The sequence below is a fragment of the Quercus suber genome, unplaced genomic scaffold, assembly GCF_002906115.3.
Source record: "Quercus suber isolate HL8 unplaced genomic scaffold, Cork oak 2.0 scaffold_1014, whole genome shotgun sequence".
Taxonomy (NCBI): domain Eukaryota; kingdom Viridiplantae; phylum Streptophyta; class Magnoliopsida; order Fagales; family Fagaceae; genus Quercus; species Quercus suber.
In genome coordinates, this window is record NW_027070426.1 from 19,649 (window position 1) to 45,196 (window position 25,548).

Here is a 25,548-nt window from a genome sequence, read left to right on the forward strand (position 1 = left end):
ATCTTCCAAGATTAAATTATAGATGCAAAATCGAGTGTCTACACCAATATCACATTTGATTGTACTTTTTCCACAATTAGTGGTAGTTTAATTTTTGTTTCTCACATTTGATAGTTCCATTGTCACATTGGACAGTACCAACACATATATGACTGTTATTTTGTCAAATTCGGTGGTTCCCTTTTTTTTTTTTTTTTCTCACATTTGATAGTTCCATTGTCACATTAGGCAATACTAACATCACATTGGACTAAACTTTTCTTACATTCGGTGGTACTTTAATATTTTTTCTCACTTTTGAAAGTTCCACATCACATTGGGTAGTACCAACATCACATGTAACTGTAATTTTATCACATTCGTTGGTTCTTTGCTCCCAGTAATTTACCTGATAAATTGATAAGTCAGGCATTTCCGGCCCACCAAGAAACTTGTGGTTTCTTGGTCATTACTGGTTAAGGCTAAAGTTCTATTAAAGAGCGTTTCCATGGGGCAGAACCTCCCCACGGAATATAGGTTTTCATAAGGCTGATCTTGAGCTGCCATCTAAGCCATTAGCCTTGATTCTATGTTACCTGGAATGGATTGCTGTGGAATGCAAAAGTAGCATGCTGGTTATCTGGGAATATTGTAGGCTTGCTTATGTTATGTGGCCTTTTGTTGTCAAAAAAGTACATGTAATTTAATTCATTACCATCAGAAAGGGTAGATAAATAAGCAATATGGGGAAATTTTCACTTTTGGGGCACCAAATTTGTTGGGATGGATATAGGGAATGCAAATGCATTTTGATGGTGTAATAATGAATTGTGGATACATTTCTGTGATTGAAGGCTTAAATTCAAAGGAAACTTTCATTGGCTTAAGAAAGATACCTGTTAGATTTATTCCTAACTCATAAATTGTCCTTACAAATTATTATTTTTAGTGATAAATCATTAATTTCTAGATATTGTAGATAAAATAGTCTTGTGGAAAATTTGCATAAAACTTCACTATATTGATGAAGCAGAAATTTTTGAGGGAGTGTTGAGTTTATTATTGTGTAATTAGATGTAATTAAAAAAAATTTCCCTATTAGGAAATGTTTGGAAAGGATGCTCCTCCATATGAACAAGCGAGCGAAGATGAAGACTGGGGTCCTGCTAAAAGAAAGCGGAGAGAAAAGGAATCTGATGCAGCCAGTACTCTTATGACACTGTATGAAAGTGAGAAAAAGTGTTCAAATTCTGACACCCGAGAGGTGAAAAAGAAACATCCTCTAGAAACATCAACTAGAAGGGCATTTTTTAGAATACCTCGCAATGCAGTAGAGGTAGTAGAAGTTATCCCTTTTCTTTCTCATACAAAGCTTCCAAACAGAGCTTGTTTTAAATATCTTCAGTACTGTAATCTGATATTACTATGCTAACTGTGTCCTTTTGCTTCTTCTGTACTGCATCAGAAGCTTCGTCAAGTCTTTGCTGAGAATGAGCTTCCACCTAGAGCTGTCAAGGAGGATCTTTCAAAAGAGTTGCGCCTTGATCCTGAGAAGGTAATTATTTAAGCTATCAGATTGTATTTGTGGAAAGAAAAAAGTGGAAAGTAATAATGGAAAACTACCTCTACATTCGGTGCACAAGCAAATATGTGCTTTACTGAAAGCAAGGGTTATGGCTCTCCAAAGTATAAAATGTACCATTTGACCTGCAAACCTCTTATCAACTCTTCATACTTATGAAAAAAAATATACGAAGAGTTTTTCAAAAGTATGAAGAGTTGAAAAGAGGTTTTCAGGTCAGATGGTACAATTTATGCACAATATTAGAATCATTAGATCACAATCCCTATTCCGTGTGCAATGTAAGTGGTTCTTTACCAGCATTTTTGTAAGAAAAGCTTTATACTGCCTCTTGATTTAGTATCAGGCATTATCAGCATACCATCAATGGCTACAGCAACACATTTATCACCCAATCGCATGTGTTCAAATTTTTTTTTCTTTGATAGATTTGACTTTATAATATTGTGAATGTACATTTGATGAAGTAGCCAATTTATCAGACATCTATTGATCTTTGTAGTATCTGATCTGTGAGGCTAGTAACAATTGGGGAATAGCAGGCATTGTTTGTGGAAATGCTGTTAATAGCTTATAGCTATTTATTTCTTCCAGCTGGAAGTTATAACATTTAATCAACTTTTTTCCAGGTTAGCAAATGGTTCAAAAATGCCCGGTACTTAGCACTTAAATCCAGAAAGGTAAGGTGGTACTCCATTTATTTTTGAAATGCGTATGTTCAATTCTCTAATTCTTTTACTGGTTTTGTTCTTGTTCCTTTCTTGTGTTGTCAGCTGTCACCTGCTTAGCACCCTGCACCTTGTACTGTCACCAATTTTTATCTTCTCATACAAATCTCCCCACCTGTTCACCATTTGATGCTATAATAGCTTCTTTCTTGTACAAGTACTTCTGTATATCTTTCGAACTGATGAAGCAGTAGATTCCCATCAATTTTTAATTATGCATTCTTATCTTTGTAGTGTTGCGTATGCTGTATAGAGTCAAGAAATCATTTGTTTGTTTCATATGAATCCTTGATGGTTGAAACTTTAATCTGTACTTGTAATTATATTTAGTTTTCATTAAGACCCAAAATTGGTTGATTCTTCTGTGCAACAGGGAGAGATTGGAACACAACTTCAGAGTTTTAAGGAATCCAGATTAGAAAATGTGGAGAAAAGCGCTACCAATGTTGAGGCATCAGAGGGTACCTCTGCAGAGATTATGGTTCATATGCCAAAGAACGTTAAAACCCAGAGAAAGCGCTTGAAGTCATTAACTGGAACTTTAAAGAAAAAACAGCATATGAGATCTTCACTTGGGTCACCTTCAAATGGCAACAAGGTACCTGTGGCTCTAAATCCTTTATTTCTTTCTTTGACTTTTGTTTTTCAGATTGATTTAAATTTATTATCATATAAGAAGATTAGAAGCAGCTCTCTTGACGATGGATGTTAGATTTACCGACTTTTCCTTTGCTTCTCTGGCAAATTGCATACTCTCTAGTAAGCTGCTCAAAATAATACCTATAGCTATAAGTTATTCTTCCTAGGAGCTAGTTTTGAACAGTTACTAACCCTTCATGTGCAAGACTTGTACAATTCATCCAACCAGCTATAATAAGCTGACCTTCCCTATTGAGTTGTCTAACTCATAATTAAGTCACCTATCAGTGCTATCTCTTCCCGCTAAATATTTCATGGAGGATCAATTAGATCTAATATCCTGCCCTTCAGGTATTCATTATAGTAGTGCTGGCACAGGAATAGGAAAGCTAATGCAAATAAAAGTTGTAAATCTCTCTCCCTCTCAAAAAAATCCCGATAGATAAAGCATAAAGCGGAAAGTACTAAGACTTTAAAATGACAAAGCTAACAATTCAGATAAATCCCATTTGTTTCAACAGACTGTGATTTATGTTCCTGTAGCAGAACTAATAATTCATATAATATGTCTTGAGATCAGGTACAGATGGAACTAGGTTGGTTTTAACCAATATCTGGCTGACCTCACCGTTGTTATCTCATGTGTTGCATTCAGGATATAGTGGAGTTCAGCGATGATGTGAGCTTGAAGAAGCTTTTAAAAGCAAGAACTAAGGAGAGGAAGAGGATCAATGTGATGGCTGGAGGTGGTGGATGTCAAGTGGCAGAGATGGAAATGGAAAGACTTTGTGAAGTCAAGGATAGACTAGAGACCATAAAGCAGAAACTACTAAGACTCCAAAATGACAAAGCTAAGAATTCAGATAGATGTCATTTGTTTCAACTGAATGTGATTTATGTTCCCGTAGCAGAACTAAGGGAAAAAGTTTGATCCTGTGCAATGTATTGAATTTTTTTTTTTTTTTTGGCAGTGCCTTTAGTTTTAGTTGTAGCAAGTTGAAGTATACATCCAGAAGTCAAGTGTATACATATCTTCTGGTTCACTAGTAAATATTTACTTTACATGAGAAATTTGTAGTCCAAATTTCAATTAGAATTGGCTCTCCTGAGAGTTTCTAGCTCAAAATATGAGAACTTTGCAGAACCAAACCGTAATGTTTTTGTTTCTCTCCCCTTCTCTTCATTTCAATCTTTACACCTCAATAAAGCGTTTATATGCTCGAGTGGATCTCCCTTCCAAGAGAGGTCATTTTTCTATGGTCGAGTGGATCTCCCTCCCAAGAGCGGTCATTTTTCTGATTTTGGATTATGCAGTCCAATCAGTTTGGCATAGCCTTAAAATTGGGGGAATTGAAAATAACTGAACCCCTTCAAAGTTAAAATCCTTTCCTCGTATAATAAAGTTTCGGTTAATTGGTGCCTCTAGGGCATTTGTTAAGAGCATCAGTATCAGATGTTCTAAAAAAAATGTCATTTTAACATATCAAAAAGAATAATTATTATTTTAACATCTTCTATTATTCAATTCTTTATATTAAAATAATATATACAAATAATAAAATAGAGAGAGAGAGAGAGAGAGAGAGAGAGAGAGAGGTGGAGAGAGGCGAGATTGGTGGCAGTGGCTCCAGGAGAGATTAGTGGTAGCAACTCAAGATCAGTAGTAGTGGCTTGAGGATGTTATGATTTTAGTGTCCCACAAGTATAAGCTTAACCATATGTTTATAAATTTTTGGGCACTCTCCCTTTGCAAGCTGGTTTTCAAAAATGAGTTCTATCCATTGGTTGTAACATTTAGTATCAGAGTCAACCACCACCTCGAGTAATCGAGTGTAGCTCATTGAGTATGGGATCAAATGAGTTGCGGTTTTGTGGTTGGATCTCGGAGGGCGCTATCATTGGGTCATTGCCGCTAGAGTGAACCTGATGCGAACCTCAATCAACACGCTTTGAGACCCAACAAAAATATTGAAATACTTGCCCAAGAAAGCTAAAATTCAGATTTTTGATAGAACCCTGACTCAACGTTTATAAGCGAAACGCGAACCAAAGGTATAAGCAATAGACCTTGACCCAATGAGTATAATGAATCACGAACCAAAGGTATAAAGTTTGAATGCCACAAGGAAGAATCCCTGATAAGTTCACAGTTCTTGAAGAACCAAAAGAAGAGCAAAGCCTCACATTTTCTGATTTTTATTCAATAATCCCCTATTACAATGAGTGCATGCTATTTATATGACATGACTGAAAGTAGAAAATATAAAAAACGTACTAAATAATAAAACCCTAATTAAAAGTTGATTTGGTCTGAAATTAGCAGATCCAAAATAGGAAAAATAGCTAAAAACGTTCTAAATAATAAAAGCCTAAAATTAAGGTAGATCTGGTCCAAAACTAGATGCTCCAGACTAGGAAAAATATCTATTAACTGATATGAAGTTGAAAAATCAATCAGCCATTAATTCACGCCATAAATCACACCCAATTAAGCCAAATTAGCCCTCAATAGCTTGGATTAAATTTATTACGCCTTTATCTTCCTTTGGGCCAAGCTTGGAATGTCCTTCGTTAGAATTAGCTCAAATCTCGTTAGTATTAAAACTCACCTTAGCATAAAAACTCCCTTGTTTGTTTTTTTTTTTTTTTTCACTCTCTTTTTTCTGTTCACTCTCCTTTTTCCTTTCACTCTCTTTCTCATCATCTTTTTTTGAACTCTTAGCCTCGCAATTTTTCTTTATGTCATTCTCTTTTTTTAATTTCATTTGATTTTCACACACTTGTCTTGGAGTCAACGGTACAAGAGTAATGGTTTTATTATCTTTTACAAAAGAATACCTATTCTTGAACCCATCATGATTGACCTTTCTTTCAAACTGCCAAGGCTTGCCCAATAAAATGTGACCTACATGCATTGGAACAACATCGCAAAGTACTTCATCCTTGTACCTCCCAATTGAAAAAGAAACCAATACTTGCCTATTTACCTTAACCTCTCCACAATCATTCAACCACTGCAACTTATATGGTCTAGGGTGTTTCAAGGTAGGTAAATTCAATTTTTCCACTAAAGTAGTGCTAGCTACATTAGTATAGCTCCCTTCATCAATGATCATACTACATACCTTATTGTTGATATGGCATCTAGTATGAAAAATATTCTCCCTTTGTTGTTCCATATCATCCTCTTTGACTTGGGCACTTAAAGCATGCCTAGCCACAAGTGACTCATCTTCCAGTGGATACTCCACCTTATCATCACAAGCATCCTCAAGTGTTGGAATTTGACCATCATCTCCTTCACTTTCAGTTTCCACATCTCCATCAATACATGCGATCATAGTCCTCTTATTTGGGCATTGTGAAGCTATATGACCTACTCCCAAACAACGAAAACACTTAATATCACAATTACGAGTTTGTGATTCATTTTTACCTTTGTAGACATTGCGAACTTCATCTCTCCTTTTTAGTGGTTCAGTTTTGGACTTGAAAACAACCCTTTCATCTTTCCTCCCATTTGACCTCTATGAAGTAGAGGAGCCCGAATTTTGAAATGACCGAGTTCCTTTCCTTTTAAGCTATCGTTCTACCTTTATTGCCATGTGCACCATGTCTTCCAACTCTATGGAGTGCTGCAACTCCACCACGTTGGCAATGTCTTGATTCAGCCCATTCAGAAACCTTGCCATAGTAGCTTCTCTATCCTTCTCTACATTAGCCCGAATCATGGCAATCTCCATCTCCTTGTGATAGTCATCCACGCTCTTATAGCCTTGAGTAAGATTTTGTAATTTCTGATACAAGTCCTTATAGTAGTGACTAGGGACAAACCGCCTCCTCATGGTGGCCTTCATTTCCTCCCATGTCTCAATAGGCCTCTCATAGTTTCTCATTCTGTTCATCACAAGTTAATCCTACCATATAATAGCATAGTCAGTAAACTCAATCACAATTAGTTTTACCTTTTTCTCCTCGGAGTAGTTGTGGTACTCAAAGATGAACTCCACCTTATTCTCCCACTCCAAGTACACTTCTGGATCATTTTTTCCTTGGAACGATGGTATCTTCATTTTGATCCTAGGCTTCTATCAATCCTATCTTGCCATCTTGGATCTCTTCGGAAACCTCTACCAAACCTGCCCTCATTGTTCAATGAAGCTTGATCGTCTTCATCTTCAAACTCATCCTCATGGTAGTCATCAGAATCATCCATGTGCGGATGCCTTCCTTGCCTTCTAGCATTAGGGGCTCTTTGGGGACGTTCCTCACGCAAAGAAGCAATAACAGCATCTTGCCTATCCATCCGATCCCGAATATCATTAAACACCACGTTCATACGTTCAAATTGTTGTTGCATAACCTGCAACATGATGGATGACTCCTCCCCTCCTATGTTTAATGCTTCGCCCTTGCAAGACATAATTTTGAAACTACAAAGAAATGTTAGAAATAATTCCTCACAACACTCCCTTACGTGTTTACACTCAAATTATGTCACTCACACTCGTGTCTCACTCTTAAATTGGCTTTTTTCCCGATATTAGTCTCACACTCTTGCCTTTTTCCACTCGTAGCTTCCCCTTTTCAGTTCTACTTAAACTAATAAACTTGATCAAGAAATTCAACTTGTATTATTTAAACTAATACCAATGGCAAGAAAATATGACAGAGACACTAAATCAAAGGAAGAGGACAAAAGAAAAATATTTTGGTTTTGAGAGAATTGAAACTACAAATAAATTTTATTTTTTTTTTCTATTTCTTTTCTGAAGTCTTTTTTTTTTTTCCTAGGAGCTTGGTGCACGATTTTAACCTAGTGCACGTCACAAAATAAGAACGAGGAATAAAGAAAGGAACAAGACAGGATGATAACAGGAAACAAAAGATAAAGGAAAAGAAAACTGATTTTAGAACTTGTGCTCTGACACCAAATGATGCAAACCTCAATCGACACGCTTTGAGACCCAACAAAAATATTGGAATACTTATCTAAGAAAGCTAAAATTCAGATTTTTGATAGAGCCCTGACCCAACGTTTATAAGTGAAACGCGAACCAAAGGTATAAGTAATAGACCTTGACCCAATGATTATAATGAATCACGAACCAAAGGCATAAAGTTTGAACGCCACAAGGAAGAATCCCTAATAAGTTCACAGTTCTTGAAGAACCAAAAGAAGAGCAAAGCCTCACCTTTTCTGATTTTTATTCAATAATCCCCTATTACAATGAGTGCATGCTATTTATATGACATGACTGGAAATAGAAAATATAAAAAATGTACTAAATAATAAAACTCTAAATAAAAGTTGATTTTGTCTGAAATTAGCAGATCAAAAATAGGAAAAATAGATAAAAACGTTTTAAATAGTAAAAGCCTAAAATTAAGATAGATCTGGTCCAAAACTAGATGTTCCAGACTAGGAAAAATATATATTAACTGATATGAAGTTAGAAAATCAATCTGCCATTAATCCACGCCACAAATCAGGCCTAATTAAGCTAGATTAGCCCTTAATAGCTTGGATTAAATTTATTATGCCTTTATCTTCCTTTGGGCCAAGCTTGGAATGTCATCCGTTAGAATCAGCCCAAATCTCTTGAATCAGCCCATTAAGTGTTCTTTGATCTTCTTGGATCTTGCTTTAGTAATAGGCCCAACTGGAACATGCAATGGATCCTTGAATGCTCGTTGATTCTCATCAGAACCGTTGTGGACGTGGGCTGCAAAGCGTGGTGGTATGTTATGAACCTAGTGTCCCACATAGATTAAGTATAAATTTAACCATAAATTAAGTTCTTAGGCACCCTCCCGTTGCAAGTTGGTTTCCAAGAGTTAGTTCTACCATTGGGTTTGTTATAGAGAATGAAAAAGGAAGAGAGTGAGAGATTCCAAAGAACGAGGGAGAGGGAGGCAGATGTGTGAGATGAGAGAAGAGAGAGAAGAGTTGATTAAAAAAAAGAAAAAAAATTACTTCTGTCTAAGCCCACCGGAGTGAATAAAAAAAATAATAAAACTTTTGAGATTTTGCTATAGTGTCGTTCTATTATTAGAATGGTACTGTAGCATGTTGCAAAAAATTGAGATTTGAAACACCTCATGAAGCAATGAGTTTGGTGTTCACCAAATGCCAAAATTTTGGCATTTAACACACCTGATGTCAATGCTCTAATAAACCATTTTAAAAAAATTTTGTTACTATTTTTATGGAAAATATAAAAAATTGTAAAAAAGAATTAGTTTTTTTTTTTTTCTTTTTACATAAATTTTTTTTAAAAGTAATTCCTAAACGAATGTGCTTGGGCATCCATTAACAAAATTCTAAGATTATACACCCAAACAAAGGGGATTTAAACCTCTACCCCTTTCTCTACTCCTCTCTCCTCCCATCCAAACATACGCTTAGGTGCTATAATTATTTGAGTAAAACGCTTGAGTTTTATTCATTTTCCTTAAAACCCATAGCAAACAACTACGGGCCCCTCCAAAGATAAATAGCCGGTTGCCCCATTTGTTCCAAAGACTTCTCTTTGTCCAACATGAAACAATATTCCTTGGCCCATGTAGTTACCCAAATACTTAAAACAAAATTTGAAAGTTTCAATATGTGGTCTATCTAATTACCCAAGGACATCAAACAAAGTGTCCATTTAGGAACAATTTATTTAGCTGAAAGTACTGTAAATAAAGGTAAAAGTTAACTGAATAGTACAGTGTAACACATAAATAGTATCAAAAATTGCAGTAGAACTCATGAATAGTAGCAAAAATAACCTGAAATTTTCAGCTTGTCCTAGACAGACACAAAATTTGACCTTTCACCTTTATTTTCATTCTCTAGTAAGCTATGCTTTTTTTTTTTTTTTTTTCCTTTGTAGACTTATTGCCAACCTCAAATCTCATATTTCAATACACAACCAAACAAGACCCCCAGTCCTCACAGTTTGGGGGTAATATATATATATATATATATAGAATTGGGGCTGCGACTAGTACTGCAGTGAGTTTTCTTCTCTCTCCAAAACAATAGCGTCATCGTCCTTTTTTTATGAGGGATTCATCATCCTCTAATATTTTCGTTTGTTAATTCTTAATCAATCAATCTTAGTGTCTTTTGTTAATTTTCTCAACAACCCCAAACTTGACTTTTCGTAGGCTCTTCAATTAGATTTGTATAAGTTTTTTAATATCATATGAAATTTACATATAGGTGTCGTTAATTTGTTTGGTTTATGTTGTTTGTTTATACTTTTGTTTAAAATATTTCTTTTACGGTTTTGAGGGGTTATTATTTAATTAAAGGTGAATTTATAATTTATGTAATAATAGATTCTAGTGTTGACTCTTTTAGTTTCTATAGCAACCACAAAACGAGCCTTTTCAATTATGAAACTTGTAAAAAGAAGACTTCGTAATACAATGAAAGATGAGCTTTTGGTTGATAATATAGTAGTTTATACAAAAAAGAAAATTGCAAAAAATATCACTACAGAGATGATAATGGATAAATTTTATTCTATGAAGGATGAGCTTTTGGTATAATTTTGATGTGAGTTTTTGTGTGTGTGTGTGTGTGTGTGTGGATATTTTTGAATGTGTCCATGGTTTACTAGGCACTCTTTTTATGGTAAACTAGATAGTTTTTGTATGTTCATTAATGTTTAAGAATATGATAGATTGGTTTTTCTTTGATAGATTTATGAATTATGATTATCATATCAATACTATAGTTCGACCTCTCTAAGTGAAAATTCATTGCTACACCTTGGCAAAGTCTAAATAACCTTTCTTCTTTGAACCAGACTCTATATTCTCATTGTATGTTCTAACTAATGACTATTTTACCAATGGCAAGAAAGGTTGAGATTTGAAGAAATATGTGTTCCTTCAAAAGCTTTATTTGAGAGAATTAGATGACCCTCTCTATCCATAAACCGTTAAACCCCTCAAATCACAATAAAGAGGGATTTAGTACTATGATAAATTAGTTGGCACCTTCTAAAAATATATGTGTTTGTTTGTTTAGACCCCTAAAACCAGATTATATAACCTACTAAATTAACCAAGTGATTACTTAGATTAATTAATCAAATTTAGGTTAAACACAAATAAATCATATCATGCTAAGATGCAGAAAAGTAAATAACAGAATGATTTAATGACCCAGGAAAACCAATGAAACAATCCGTTTTAAAGTAAAAACTTGGAGAGGATTTGACCTAACTATCCTCAAGCTAAAACAAATCCACTATAAGAGAATTGAAGTTTTTACAATCAGATTTAACCCAAAATCTATTGCTACCTCTGGTAGTAACTTACTGACACGACCACGTGCAAGTTCCAAATCTACGGACTCCTTCTCTTCTTGGATTTACACCAACACGAGCTGCCTTACTTGTGACTTAGAGACCCCACTCGAAAGTTTCAGATCACTATCAGTAATGATCTTGATGTAGCAAATATGTTCTACCAACGTTTGATTATAGTTTTGATTCGGTAGATTCTTGTGTAGTTAGAAGGTACAAAAACCTCTTAGATCTCACAAAGAGTAACACAAAAGTCTTATAAGAGTCTTCAAAACATGGCTAGGGTTTCCCTTTTATATGTGGAGAAGTTTAGATGAAACCTTAAACGTTTTCGCGGGCTTGGGCTTGTTCAAAAATTCTGTAGAAAAACTGTGCATGCGATTTTCAATCAGTCAAGCAAGGTAGAACCTCACTTCCTTTTTCTGCAATCAACTGGACTTGAACCTTGAAACAACCACTTTTAAGCATTGCCTAAAAACCTAGACTAGACATGTTTTGTTCTCGATTTGCCAACACAATAAAAATATGATTCTAAATATTTATATCTAAATCTTTAGAACCTAACAATCTCCCCCTTTAGAAATCCGTGACAAAACACACATAAACAATGAAATGCTTAAATTTAAATACCAACCTAAATATAGGTTATTGCCCTAATACAATCCTTACACAACTACTAACTATTAGTTGCTAGTATAGACAACAGCTGTTGAAAGAATTAACCTGTAAATTCTTGAAACATTGAAAGCAAACCATAAACGCATGTGTGGAAAATACAAGTACCATAATCTAAGTAAACAAAAAAAAAAAAAAAAAAACTGAACTTTAATTCACAAAACATATAAAGAGATAGTGAACACACTAATAATGAATAACCTTATAATAAACAAATATCATAACCAATAAGCACATCAAAGTTTGTGAATCAAGAACATAAACACTAAACAGGTGGAAAGGCACTGCTATACTCCATAAAATCTGCTCTCAAGGAAGCAACTCCATCAACAACTCATCAAGAAGCTATCCATGAGCTGCCTGTGTAGTCATGAAAGACTCCATCATGGCACAGAGGGAGAGAAGGGGGCAACAGTAGGGTCTGCATCGTCAGCACCACCAAAATTATCCACGGTAGCAGCCAGATCCACAAAAGTCTCCTCAGTAGCAGGCATAGCACCAAAGGTAGGAACTATAGTAGAAGTTGCTCCTCGTGATCTCTTAGATGACCCAGTGCTTGGCTTAACACTTTTTATCTGTGTCTGTCATTGTCTAAGAAAGATGGCTCCTACGGGGGCAGTGATGTGAACCAACTCTAAGGGAGGAAAATATGACAAACCTAGAAACCTCAGAATCCTATATATGTACATGGGAAGAACAACTTTTGAGGTTTACTAGTACTCCTATAGATATCAACAATGGTTTGAATAAACATAGAGAGAAAACACATAGTACCATCAGTGACAAGAGCATAAAGAAATGCACACCTATCTATGGGAATAGTATGAACATGAAAAATAGGATAGATGTTATGACAAGAAATCCTTAAGTACAAAGAATTAAGCTCAGTGAATTCCTAAGAATTGATTCTTGGTTCAATACCCCAAGAAACAGGATGACCACAAGGAAGTGATATCATGTCATCAACAACAGGAAAATCAGTGTATGGGGATATGGGTTTGTGAACTACAGGTAGTCCTAAAGCTTCAGAAACTGTTTGCTTATTAATGGTAAACTCTTGACCTCTGATCTAGGAAGTCAAATAATGACCACTCGTCATTTCAAGATAGATAGAGAGATTTGAATAAAATTCTCTAATCAAAGCTGCAGGAGGAGGATCAGACACCTCACACAAAGAAACCTAGTTCCTAGACACAAAGTTCCTATGAATGGATGGATCTAGCTCACTCAAGATAATCTCCCTTTCACCCCAAATAGACCTATATTAGTTAAGGTCTCATAAGTCTCTTCACACTTATCAATGAGAAACCTAACTCTATCAAAAAAAGCTAAACCAAAAGAGGATGAACCAGGATTCCTATTTGCTCTAGTTTTGANGAAATTGATTCTTGGTTCAATACCCCAAGAGAATTCTAGGATGACTTGGTTCAATACGAAGGAGTGATATCATGTCATCAACAACAGGAAAATCAGTGTATGGGGATATGGGTTTGTGAACTACAGGTAGTCCTAAAGCTTCAGAAACTGTTTGCTTATTAATGGTAAACTCTTGACCTCTGATCTAGGAAGTCAAATAATGACCACTCGTCATTTCAAGATAGATAGAGAGATTTGAATAAAATTCTCTAATCAAAGCTGCAGGAGGAGGATCAGACACCTCACACAAAGAAACCTAGTTCCTAGACACAAAGTTCCTATGAATGGATGGATCTAGCTCACTCAAGATAATCTCCCTTTCACCCCAAATAGACCTATATTAGTTAAGGTCTCATAAGTCTCTTCACACTTATCAATGAGAAACCTAACTCTATCAAAAAAAGCTAAACCAAAAGAGGATGAACCAGGATTCCTATTTGCTCTAGTTTTGAACTTCCTACCAACCTTAGGAGCCATGACTAAGGATAGAAACAAAGAAAACACAACAAAAACCAAGGGCAAACTTCATTAAGAAGGGTTAGAGACAAGATAACATGCAAATTTGAAAAACTATATGATGCATGATATTAGAATGCATATGATGCATGATCTAATGCTCTAAACAGTCTAAAATCATCATAAGTTTGAAAATTGACCAAGAAATTTAAGAATTATAGAAAATCCCCAATTTTGAAAACCTAATTTTAAAAAACAACTTCATTTTGATCAATTGAACAACATAACAAGCACAAAACATGTTATAATCACTTAATCTATCAATCATACAGGTCAATTTTGTCAAATTTAACTCAATTTCACAAAATCCCCAAATCTCTCAAGAACATTAGAACCCTAATTTCAAAAATTTCAGTCAACCACAAAAATTTTGAAATTAAAGCGTGTGAATCATGTTTATATGATGCATGAACAAAAACCCATGATTTAGTTTTGATAAAAAAGCCCAAAAACATTAAAAAATAAAATAAAATAAAAAAAACCCAAATTTTGAAAAGTGCAAAAATCCCTAAAAAGTGCATGAAAACATGTAATATAATAAAAAAGAAAGGGGCAAAAGTGTCTTCCCCTAGGATTAGGAAGAAAACCTTTGAAACTTTGACCAAAAAACGACAAAATAATAATAATAATAATTTTGAGAGAAGGGACGAGAAATGAATTGAAGTGATAGGCAAAAAAACTTTTGGAAAAGTCAGATTTGATTCCTATATGTTTTTGAAAATAGAAATCCGATCGGTCAAGAGGAATTGAGCAGGAATCGAAATGTACATGAAGAAAGGTTCAACTAGTCGAAAGGAATCGGGAAGGAATTGAATGGACCCGTGACTTTAAATCAAAAACCTATTTTTCTTCTTCATATTTCGATCAGTCGAAAAATAGACTCGATCGGTCGAATTCTAAAGGAATATAAATTTTGAAAAATTTTGGAAAATTTTGTTTTTCTACAGAATCATTTGAAAAACTGTTTTTGTGATATGACATGTATGTTCGTGACTTCAAATGATTTTCAAAATCAAAATTTTCAAAGAAAATTCAACCTTTATCAAATTTCTTTAATCTTTTCCTTCCTCACTCCCCAAAATGCATTATACACATCAAGAAGTTTAATTTTGGATGGCCACAAAACTTAACACACAATCACATGTACCAAATTTAACAAAGTTTTGCTTGTGGTATGAGATACTTACAAGGTGATATGTAAACAGAGAATAAACACACTTTCTATATTATTCATTACATAAGTTTGAAAGTGACTGTCACCTAAAGCATTACATCACATAACTCCCATATCTCCTAAAAAACACGCTTGCAACCATGTTTTTTTTTTTTTTTTTTTTTTTTTTTTTTTTTTTTTTTTTTACTTTGCTTTGCTTTTTTGCTTTTTTTAATACTTTTGAAGCAAAATTTTCTTTGTTTTTCATTTTGATATTTGTCTCTTTGAACTAATGTACAATAACACCTTAAGTATTTTGTTGTGCAAGTGTACATTTTACCGAGCACAGCTTTTGTGATTTGCACACAAGAGTTCATGATTGACGAGTAACAGTGGTGAGATGATTATTATGCTTTTCTCCTAGGATTTTCAGTCCTTAAAATCAAAAGAATATGACTTCAAAATCAAGGGCATGTGATTAAAAACCATAAACAACTCACACAATATAAGCACTACATAGCACAAACTAGTAAAGTACAGAAAAAATAAAGCTCATCAAAGCTAAACAAGCTACACAGTCATGAAATATAAATTTCATAGGCCAACCTTAATTACACATCTTGAAGATGTATAATACAAAGACCCTTTTTTTTGTTTATTTTCTGATTTTCTAACTTTTTTGATTTTTATTTTAAAAAAAAAAACTGAAAAACACAAAAACAAATCTAGAATGCAATGTATGAATGTTATGCAAATGCAAACCTAAAGAAAAACAATTTTGGTCACATAGATAGAAAGAATTAACGCAAAGACCATGTCAGACAGACTTACTGAGGCTGAGTCTTTTGCATCTAGACCTTTTTAGATGCAAACTTGGGGTTGTGATTTCAATTAGAATTGACCCTAATTTTACCTCCAGTATTGGTATAAAGGTTAAGAACCTTTACTAGCTCATGAATAAGTGCCACAGGATCTTGTGCTTTTGGCACAAGCACTTTTTGTTTGGAAGTTTGCTTTAAAGCTTGCAACTTAAAGCAATTTGGTCTAGTATGTTTCTAAGAGTCCTCAAAACGTGGGTAGGGTTTCTCTTTTATATGTGGAGAAGTTTAGATGAAACCCTAAATGTTTTCACAGGCTTAGGCCTGTTCAAAAATTCTGCAGAAAAACTGTGCTTGCGATTTTCAATCGGTCAAGCCTAATTCTCTATCGGTCGAGTAAGGCAAAACCTCACTTCCTTTCTTTGCAATTAGCTAGACTTGAAACTTGAAACAACCACTTTTAAGCATTGCCTAAAAACCTAGACTAGACATGTTGTTCTCGGATTTCCAACACAATAAAAATATGATTCTAAATATTTAAATCTAAATCTTTAGAACCTAATATGATTTAGTACAACATTAAATTGGTTGACACCTTCAAGATATATCTAATTTTTGTGAGCAAAGAGTCATTTAGAAAACCATTTTTTATAATAAATTTATGACAAAAAAGAAAAAGAAAAAACCTTCTCTACTACTAACATTGAAAACATTTATATTCAAAAATTACTCATCAGGTTGATGAGTAATGTCATTAGTGTTTTCATTTATAACATTAAAAATTTAACATAATTTTAGTATACAAATATACATTGAAAATGAGTAAATAAAAGAGGACAAAATTTGGCTACAAACTTGGTTGTAGCCTAGCCTAATGCTACAACTTTATTCAATATCTTTTTATTTGCTGTGAATTTTGACAAATCTACCGTTGGATTACATTTTCTACGACTGTCCTTCATGCTTGCAAAATTTTCAAAAGATCAAAGATCTATTTATGTAATCAATTAATTGTTTAAATTGCAAGTTTTTATAGTTTAAAATTATGTATAAAAAATGAGTATATGGATCATATAGTAAATAACATTCGATTGGTAGAAAATTTGACATATGTGTTAAGAGTGTAAAAAGCATACAATAAAACGATTAGATTTTTAAAATATGTAGCACTGTTAATTTTTTGAAAGAAGTTGTAATATTAGACTACAACTAAGTTTGTAGCCAAATTTTGTCTAATAAAATAATTTTGAAACTTTATAATAAAGGATTGATGAGGGGTCTAGTTCGGGTTTGGCCTAGTCAGGTCAAGTCAAAATCAGGTATGGATCATAAACTTATTGGATTAAAATAGATTGTTATTACTATTACGGGTAACCTATTTTTTTTCATTCGGGTTTAGACAAGTTAATAATTCTAGATCTAATTTTGGCACCTCTATACGTGATTTGGTATTGGCATATTGGTTTTTTGGGGTGTTGGCAAGTAATGGTGGAATGGTGTTAGAAGGTGACAATGAAAGTGGATATTTGTTTTCTTGACATGTAAATTTTTTTTTTTATCGGGGTAAACTTTTTGTACTAGTAAACTCATTCTTTTGTTTTCTTATCTATATATACTATAAAACCGAAGCTTTTGACTATTTGTTGACCTTCTAATATTTTGCCACATAAGCTTTAGTAGTCCCACAATTTTATACATTGTAATTGTTTTATTTATTTATTTATGCTCCAATTCCAATTAAAACATTTCTCTATTTCTCTCTTTTTGTAACCCTTCTTTGCCAAAACCCACACTTCATCATTGACACATATAAAAGCTGCCTCCATAAACTCTAAACCCTCAAAAACCCTAAACGTTGTAGCTAGCTTCTCTCTCTACCTTCAAGAAAGCTGCTATGCCTTCTAAAGGCTATATTCTCTCTTTGGCCACAATCTCTCCAAGTATATAATCCATTATAAAGTTTGCAACGGAGACTAAGGTACCAGTAAGAGCAATTTTCTCTTTCCTGTCATTTTTTTTAATGATTTACAAAGTTTGGGATTGTAGGCTAAAAGGGTGTACGAGCAAAGGATACAGTCATAGAGAAAAGGGAGGCTATGAAAGACACTAAAATAAAGAAGGGAACGCAAGTAAGGGACACTATTGTAAACACAACAAAGATAATTGCAGATTACATAGCATCGACCACAGAGAAAGCAAAGTTGCTCAACGTCCATATTGGGTTTTTAATTGTTTATCTAATCGTCATTAGCAATAGAGTATACAACTTGTGTGGCTACAGAGCTTACATTCCAGCTGCTAAGGATCCTATTGTAGCGATAAGAGAAAGTGCAAAAGAGTAAACAACTAGGAAGAAAGAAGAAAATGAGAGAGAATTGGATGCTATAAGATCAGCTGAAAGAAAGGTATGTGTGTACCAAAATTATGTCTTTACTATTGCATAGACCTTCAATTATATGTATTTTTGAACATGAAATTCTGCATGTTTACTTTTGAATGCTCGAAAATGTGTTGAAAACACAAGAGTTATTTAGACCCCCAAATTAAAGTTACGGCTTGATTGATTTTACACTAATTTAATACTAAGTATGGAATAGTGTAAATGCGAGCGGATAAACAAACAAGCTACTCTAATCCATAATCACAACAACACAGCAGTAAAATGGAATGTAAAAGAGTAGGGAAGAGAGATGCAAATACAAGATAACACGCCGATATGTTATTGAAGAGGAAATCGAAGAACTCGAGGAAAAACCTCTCTGCTGTCCTCCATGCGGTAATCAATCCACTAGACAATCAGTTGGGATACATGGGTCAGCAAGAGACCCTCCAAGCGTAATCTACCCGATGTACCTAAACCCTCCAAGCTCCTACTCTAACAAGGCTTCTCGGAACCGTGTCTTGTCTAGCTCTCCGAATCCCGTAACAAGCTCCATGTTGCATCTGCCATCCTTGGCTTCTTCTAATGCTTCCCAGTGGCACCAAAACCTCACTGAACACTCTGAAAGGGTGTGGTAAGTGTTTGGGCTATCAACCTCTCAATGGTATGGAAATTGAGAGATAGGAGTTGAGGAAAATCCATAAGCAATTGTGTAGAGAAATATGGGTATAACAATCTCTAACTCTCAAGGTTTATGGGTAATGTGAGTATAAATAGTGTAGGCACAGGAAGTGTGTATGAGAAATGACAGTCTGGCAAAATAGAATGTTTCACAGGTGTCTCGTGGGAAGGCCTTACCTGCGAGCTACTCGCGAAACACAGCTGTCTCCATCCTATCCTGAGTCTTTGTATTCCAGTCGTGGGATGCTAAGTCGCGGGATGCTAAGTCGCGAGCTATCCGCGAAAAACTCTTTAGTCTTCAATTTCTTGAGTCTTCACACACACTCTCTTTCTCTATCACACAACCCTTACAATTAAATCCCACAATAAATACAGGGTACAAAAGATTGAATAAAATTACAATCAAATTTGGTACGGAATAAAATCCAACAAAAATACATTGTTGTAAATCACAACTTTACAATCTCCCCCTTTGGCTATTCCGAGACAAAACCCCTAAAACAAACTCTAGACTTAAACGTGAGTTTGGAAACAGTGGCAAAACTCACTCACACCTAATCTAGAAGCTATGAAGCATTTGCACGCATATACCTGTAACCTGAAACACTTGCACACAAACAAAACTTTCATTAAGCTTATGACAAGTTGAATACATGGTATGTACATGAGCAAGTAAAGTGCAATCAAGTTTGTAAACACTATAAAACATGAAAGCATATCTTGATTAAATAGGAATGGTCATTAAAGAATGACTACAATGAACATTTAGCTAGTAAATGCTCATCTGAACACACAATGCAATAAGAACAATCACAAGGATCAATTGCATGTCCAACACTCAATTGATGCAAAATACGCGAAGTATTTGCATCTAGGATACAAAATCCTACTAAGGGTACAAGAGTGAGGTACTCAAGATATATAGTCAACATCTAAAAATACTAAAAAATGCTACAAAGCATTGAGATAAACATAAATACTGAATATAAATTGAAATTAAAAACAGAGTATTAAAGCTTTAAAAGAAAGCAATAAAGACAACTATCCAAGAGTTATAAACACTAAAAAAATTTAAACCAAACATAAATAGCATGGTTTTAAAAACCGAACCGGTCATAGAACCGTTTTTTTTGTAATTTCCGGTTCAACCCTGGTTTTTTACCGGTTTTTCAGTTGTTGACCGGTTTTGGAGCTTTTAACCGGACCGAATTGGGCCCCGGTTCCCGGTTGAACCGATCGGACCGGCCGGTTTGGTTCGGTTTTTAAAACAGTGATAAATAGTGCTAAACTGCCTGAATGAACCAATTTATCTAAGTCTAAACTCTGTCTATGCTCTGTTCCCCCTCAAATGTGCAAGCTCCCCCTCAAAAATTTCTCCCCCTTTTTGACTGGAATGGCCAAAGAGGCTAGAACTGATTGGATTCTGAATCTGATCCTTGTTGCACAGAAAAATCATTGATTTGTGAGGATAAGGTAGTGCTCTGGCCCTAAATATAGGCAAACTAGTCCGTGGTGTGCTACACATGTGAGTTAAGCACGGTAGACATCTGGTCCATTTTAGCTAGGAGACGACAAAGTCTATCTGATCCTTATGCTGGTGTTGAAGATGATGGCTGAGTTGAAGTCTCTGGAGCAGCAGTAAATCTATCAATCTCCTCCTCTGTATTGCCACCCTCTTCCTCAACACGATCCCGTGGTATCGTATGCACACCTGTTTTGGAGCCTTTGATGTGAGTTGTGCTCTTAGTCATTATGTGTGCACCAATAGGATAATCTCTTTGTATCATAGTGAGACCACTCGGAAGTTTGAGCTTTGCCTTTGCTATGAGGCCCATTATGAGTGATGGGAATAGCATGCTTGTTCTGGAGTTTTGCTTCTCAATGCTCTTCTTTAACAGATGGAAGATGTGTCCACATATATTAATCTCCTTGTGAGTAAAGAGATCATACAAGAAGATTGTCCTTGGAGCGGACAATGTCGTGAGGTTGGTGACTGGGTACAGATTATGGATCATCACATAAGCTAAGGTCCTCATCTCCAGACTAAACGAAATTGTGTTCATCGAGGTCTTCTTAAGTGTACCACCAAGAGTCAACACCATCTCCTCTATAGAGTCCAAGTGATCCTCATATTGGATTGTAATTGGCTGTGAAGGAGGATGAACTTCTAAGATCGCCTGAATGCTGTCCTTAGTGATGACAAACTCTTTGTGTCTCACCCAACAGTCTATATGATCCCCTTCAACACTAGAATTTGAGAAAAATTCCCTTATGATCTCCGAGTAGACAATTCCAACCGGATTCAAAAGCTTTGTCCACATCCTTTCCTTGAACACTTCAGGTATGAAGGTGTCCTCAAGGGTATCCAACTTGACCACCCTTTCCATGATAATTGTGGCTCTTTTGTAGCAGTCATTGTACTTCAAATCTGCCTCCATAGACTTGAAGTTGTCAGAATCTGTGCGAGCACGTTTTGATGACTTCTTGGTCGCAGAATGTTTGGTAGGAGACATTTGCACATTTACACAGACAACCAAGAAAAGGAACATGTGCAAAAACACAAATAGAACACAAAACTTGATCAGATTCAAGTTAGTCCAAATCATAAGTAAAACAACTTAAAACAGAGCATAATCAACTCAAAACAGAGCAAACAAACTTAAAATAGAATGCTATATTTGTTAAAAACATGTAAACAAAAGCATAATGCATGAGTTAAGTGACTATGCATGTGTGTGCATGAGTTGATGCATGTGAGTACAACATGAGGTGCATGGTGTGTGCCTAGAGGATGTCTAGTGTGTGCCTAGAGGATGTCAAGTGTGTGCCTAAGTGATGCATGGCATGGCAATGTGAGACACAAAATGGGCACACTGTGTAAAACACACACCCATTGACCAAAACATGTTCAATCAAGAGTAACCCAAGCAATGGAACTCATTTGAGTCTACTATAACACAAAAGTGTCACATGGACATTTTGTCAAACACCTAACATGCAACAGTGAGCAAGACTTATGAAAAATGCATGAACAAGTTGAAATTTGCCTCAATACATGCTAAGAATGCCACATGGGGCCAACACAGGTACACACACAGCAAATGGGACTCAGCCCAATTAAAATTTTGAAAACTTTCAATAAAAATAAGAACCCCAACCCCTTTTTCGAAAATTCCCCATATAAAAAACCCTAAGCTAAAATCTGTATAATCTAAGCAGAAAAGATGAAAAGAGTGTTAAGAACACATACCTTGATGTTGATATTGCAAAAAATATTCTTGAAAATGATGGGTTTGAGTGAAAATAAGATTTAGGTTGAAGAGGGTTTGAGAGAGGCAGTGCAAGGGAAGTGAAATGATTTTGAAAAAAATGTCACATCTGCTACATAAAAACTGAAAACATGCGTTTTTTGTGAGTTAGACAGTTGCGAGATTAGTCGCGAGACACACTGAAACTTTCGCGAGAAGCCCTTAGTCGCAAAACAGTCGCGATATCATCTGTATAAAATTAAAAATTTTTAGTTTTTGCCTAAAAACATTTTGCGAGAAGAGTTTAGTTGCAAAAATACTCACGAGGCAGTAGCAAGACTCTCTGTATGATAATGTGAATTTTTAAATTCCCTTAAGCACATTTCGCGGGAAGCTCTAAGTTGCGAGCTTCTTGTGAAACAGCCTCTGAACTAGTTTTTGAAGAAAAGTGCAAAAATGCATTTTGAACAAAAACTAAAAACACAAAAGTATAAAATCACTTTTAAAAACATATAAAACACTAAAAATATTTTTGGGTTTGATCAGCAAGTACTTGAGCGTACACATCACATTTGAACATGTATAATCACACAAATGAGATAAGCATTATTTGAACAAAGTCTTGTGTGTTGTGGGTGAGTATCAAATGTGGAATAGTCCTTAGACTAGAGTGAAGCTTCGATGATCAATTCAATCAAGTCATATATAATTGGCACTCAGTCCAGTGGACTATCTCAATTATAGAAATGAGCATATATGACCTCCCACAAGAGAATGATTACTAAACAAAGAAGCTTTTCATTTGGTTTTTGCATAAATCATAACATTTGATCATTTTTGGATAATACATCTCTTTTTGAGTTCAGTGCTTGAAATTTTTGATATTTCAACATTGAGAGTTAGCCTTTGGCTTTTTGAGCACCATACATTTCAATACAAATGTCGCTTTCCCTTTTTCCTAGTCAAATACTAGTATGTGCAACAGGCTTTTGTAACTCATTCTCTCTTTTCATTTGGAGATTTACATTTGGTGCCCTAATGCAAAAACATAAAAGTAAAGGTTTGAAGATATATAGGCACAAGTCTATACAAGTATCAAGACCATCAAGACTATTGACCAATCATTCATGACAAGCTTGAAGATTTATTTACAACAATCATACATAGTTTTCAAGATTTCTCCCACATAGATATATGTGCATACAAAACAAGCTAAGCTCGTAAATGCACTATGCCATTAGTACGAAGGTATTAGGCCAAACTCACATGTGATATACACAAAACAAGCAATCAAACTTTTTGAAGATTTTTCAATTTTTATGAGTTTTTGAATTTTTGAACACACTAAAAAACAGAACAAGTAAAGTAAGATCAACAAAAACAGGTACAAACCAAAACTTGTAAAAGAAACATGCTATAAACCAAAAGCAATTGACTCAAATTGAACTATGTATGACATGATGCATGAACATATGCCCCTAAACATTGGAAGTATTAACGCATGGACATAAAAGGTGATCACGCATGAGTACCCTTCTTCACTCACACGTCACGTTCATTTAGGGTGATATTCCTATAGGATTGGGTACGAGTGTTGTGGCCTTCATACCTTCTAGAGAAGCTTGCCAAATAGGTGGTGAATGCATCAATCATCCTCATCACATCCCTCACTCTGGGATCACCTTCTTGACCTTTTGATTGCTCAGCATCCCAATTCCTTTTGTCGTTTCTTGGTCCTCTTGACCTTTGAGCACTTGTATTCTTCAATGCTCTAAGCTTATCACAGTTGGGTTTAGTGTGTCCTTGAATTCTATAATGATGACAGAAATGTTAAGGTCTCGGACCTCTTTGTGACTTTGGGAGTGATTTCTCTTTGGCTTCAAATTTGACCACTGATTGGTTACGAGGCTTATTCAACACCTGTTGGTTAGCCACATTTCTATTCTTCTCTAGAGGAATCATCCATTCTCTCGGTGATGGTTTTAAGAGTAAGAGATTTGCTCGACTTATGAGAAGGCAGTTCCAGCTCATATGTTTGGAGAGATCCAATAAGCTCTTGGATTTTGATCTCATCCAAATCTTTACTTTCCTCTATAGCTATGACTTTTGCACGAAAGCTCTCCGGCAATGATCGAAGGATTTTCCTCACTTTCTTTGATTCCTCTGTCTTCTCACCCAAGTTGAACTTCCCAATAACCACCTCATTCAGCTTGCTATAGAATGAGTCGAATGACTCGTCTTCACTCATTTTCAGCTCTTCAAATCGAGTGGTTAGCATCTGCAACTTAGTATCCTTCACCTTCTTCGTGCCTTCATAGGTGGTCTCTAATATCTCCCACACTTCCTTGGCAACTGTTATGTGAGAAATCTTGTGAAACTCATCTGGAGAAACACCACAAAAAATTTGATTCAAAGTTTTACTGTTAGCGTTAGCTGCCACAAGTGTTGCCTTATCGCAAGTGAATTTAGTGGCCTCTGACCTAGTCCATCCTATAAGGTTGAATTTAATTAACCATTCTGTTGGCTTTATTCCATGCCAAATTTGCCTGTAATTCATCATTTAGAAACTCTATATTTAGGTGAGAATCATGTAAGGGTAGTGTGTGAGAGAGTGTGAAGAATTGCTCAAGATTATTTAGTGAAGCAGGGACTCACGACTGGATCTCAGGGTAGCTCATGGCTTGCAAGCCGCTAGAAGATGCTTATGTGCCAAGCATGCGGAGAAGCTAAAGTGTCATGCCAGCTAGAGCACTACAGGACAAAAATTCTAGACTGGTCGTTCAGTTACCTCATGGCTTGAACTCGCGGCTTAGTCAAGTCGCGAGGCCAAGCCACCAGCTAGACTTGTTTTGGAAAAATGACTCTTCGCATTACAAACACCCACCACTATATATAGACCCTTATTCCCACGAAATGTAGAGAGCTTCTAGAGAGAATTTTGAGAGAGAAATCCTAGAGAAAAACAAGATTGATTCATCCAAAATCTTTACATAAAGATTCTTCAAATTCCTCTACTCTCACCTTCTCCATTGTTACATCCTTGAGAGGTTTTTACCCAAATCCTTTTTTCACCATACCCACATCTGTAAGAAGGCTATTTAGTACTTTGGGAAGCAGTTAGGAAGGGACCAATGGTTATTGGTTGATGTTATGGGTTATAGCGGAATCCAGTAAGCTAAAAAAGACAAAAGTTTGGCATAACCTTGTTGGACCAAGAAGCTTGGAGGGCTTAGGTACACCAGGTAGATTAGGCTTGGAGGGTCTACTCCTGTTCATGTATCCCAACTTTATTTTCTAGTGGATTATTAACCGCTTGGAGGGTGGCGGAGAGGTTTTACATTGAAGGCTTCGGTTTCCTCTTCAATAACACATCGTTGTGTTGTTCTTGTGTTTGCATCTCTCTTTCCTTAATCTTTTCCATTTA

At 35.4% G+C, this 25,548-nt stretch overlaps 1 protein-coding gene across 1 annotated transcript; it reads left to right on the forward strand.

Annotated features, from left to right (window-relative positions):
- Nucleotides 1-1,045: 1,045 nt before the first annotated feature.
- On the forward strand, nt 1,046-4,077 carry LOC112020889 (pathogenesis-related homeodomain protein). Its single transcript, XM_065768886.1, has 5 exons — nt 1,046-1,315; nt 1,445-1,534; nt 2,191-2,241; nt 2,663-2,887; nt 3,584-4,077. Exons 1-5 carry the CDS (start codon nt 1,085-1,087, stop codon nt 3,857-3,859), a joined length of 873 nt encoding a protein of 290 aa, XP_065624958.1. The 5' UTR covers nt 1,046-1,084; the 3' UTR covers nt 3,860-4,077.
- The last annotated feature ends 21,471 nt before the right edge of the window (nt 4,078-25,548 follow it).

Bases quoted from the DNA above. Each gene is read 5' to 3' on its own strand.
- LOC112020889 (XM_065768886.1), top strand. From the start codon at position 1,085: ATGTTTGGAAAGGATGCTCCTCCATATGAACAAGCGAGCGAAGATGAA. The intron at 1,535-2,190 runs GTAATTATTTAA...ACTTTTTTCCAG, and splicing joins TGCGCCTTGATCCTGAGAAG to GTTAGCAAATGGTTCAAAAA. The intron at 2,242-2,662 runs GTAAGGTGGTAC...TCTGTGCAACAG, and splicing joins TAGCACTTAAATCCAGAAAG to GGAGAGATTGGAACACAACT.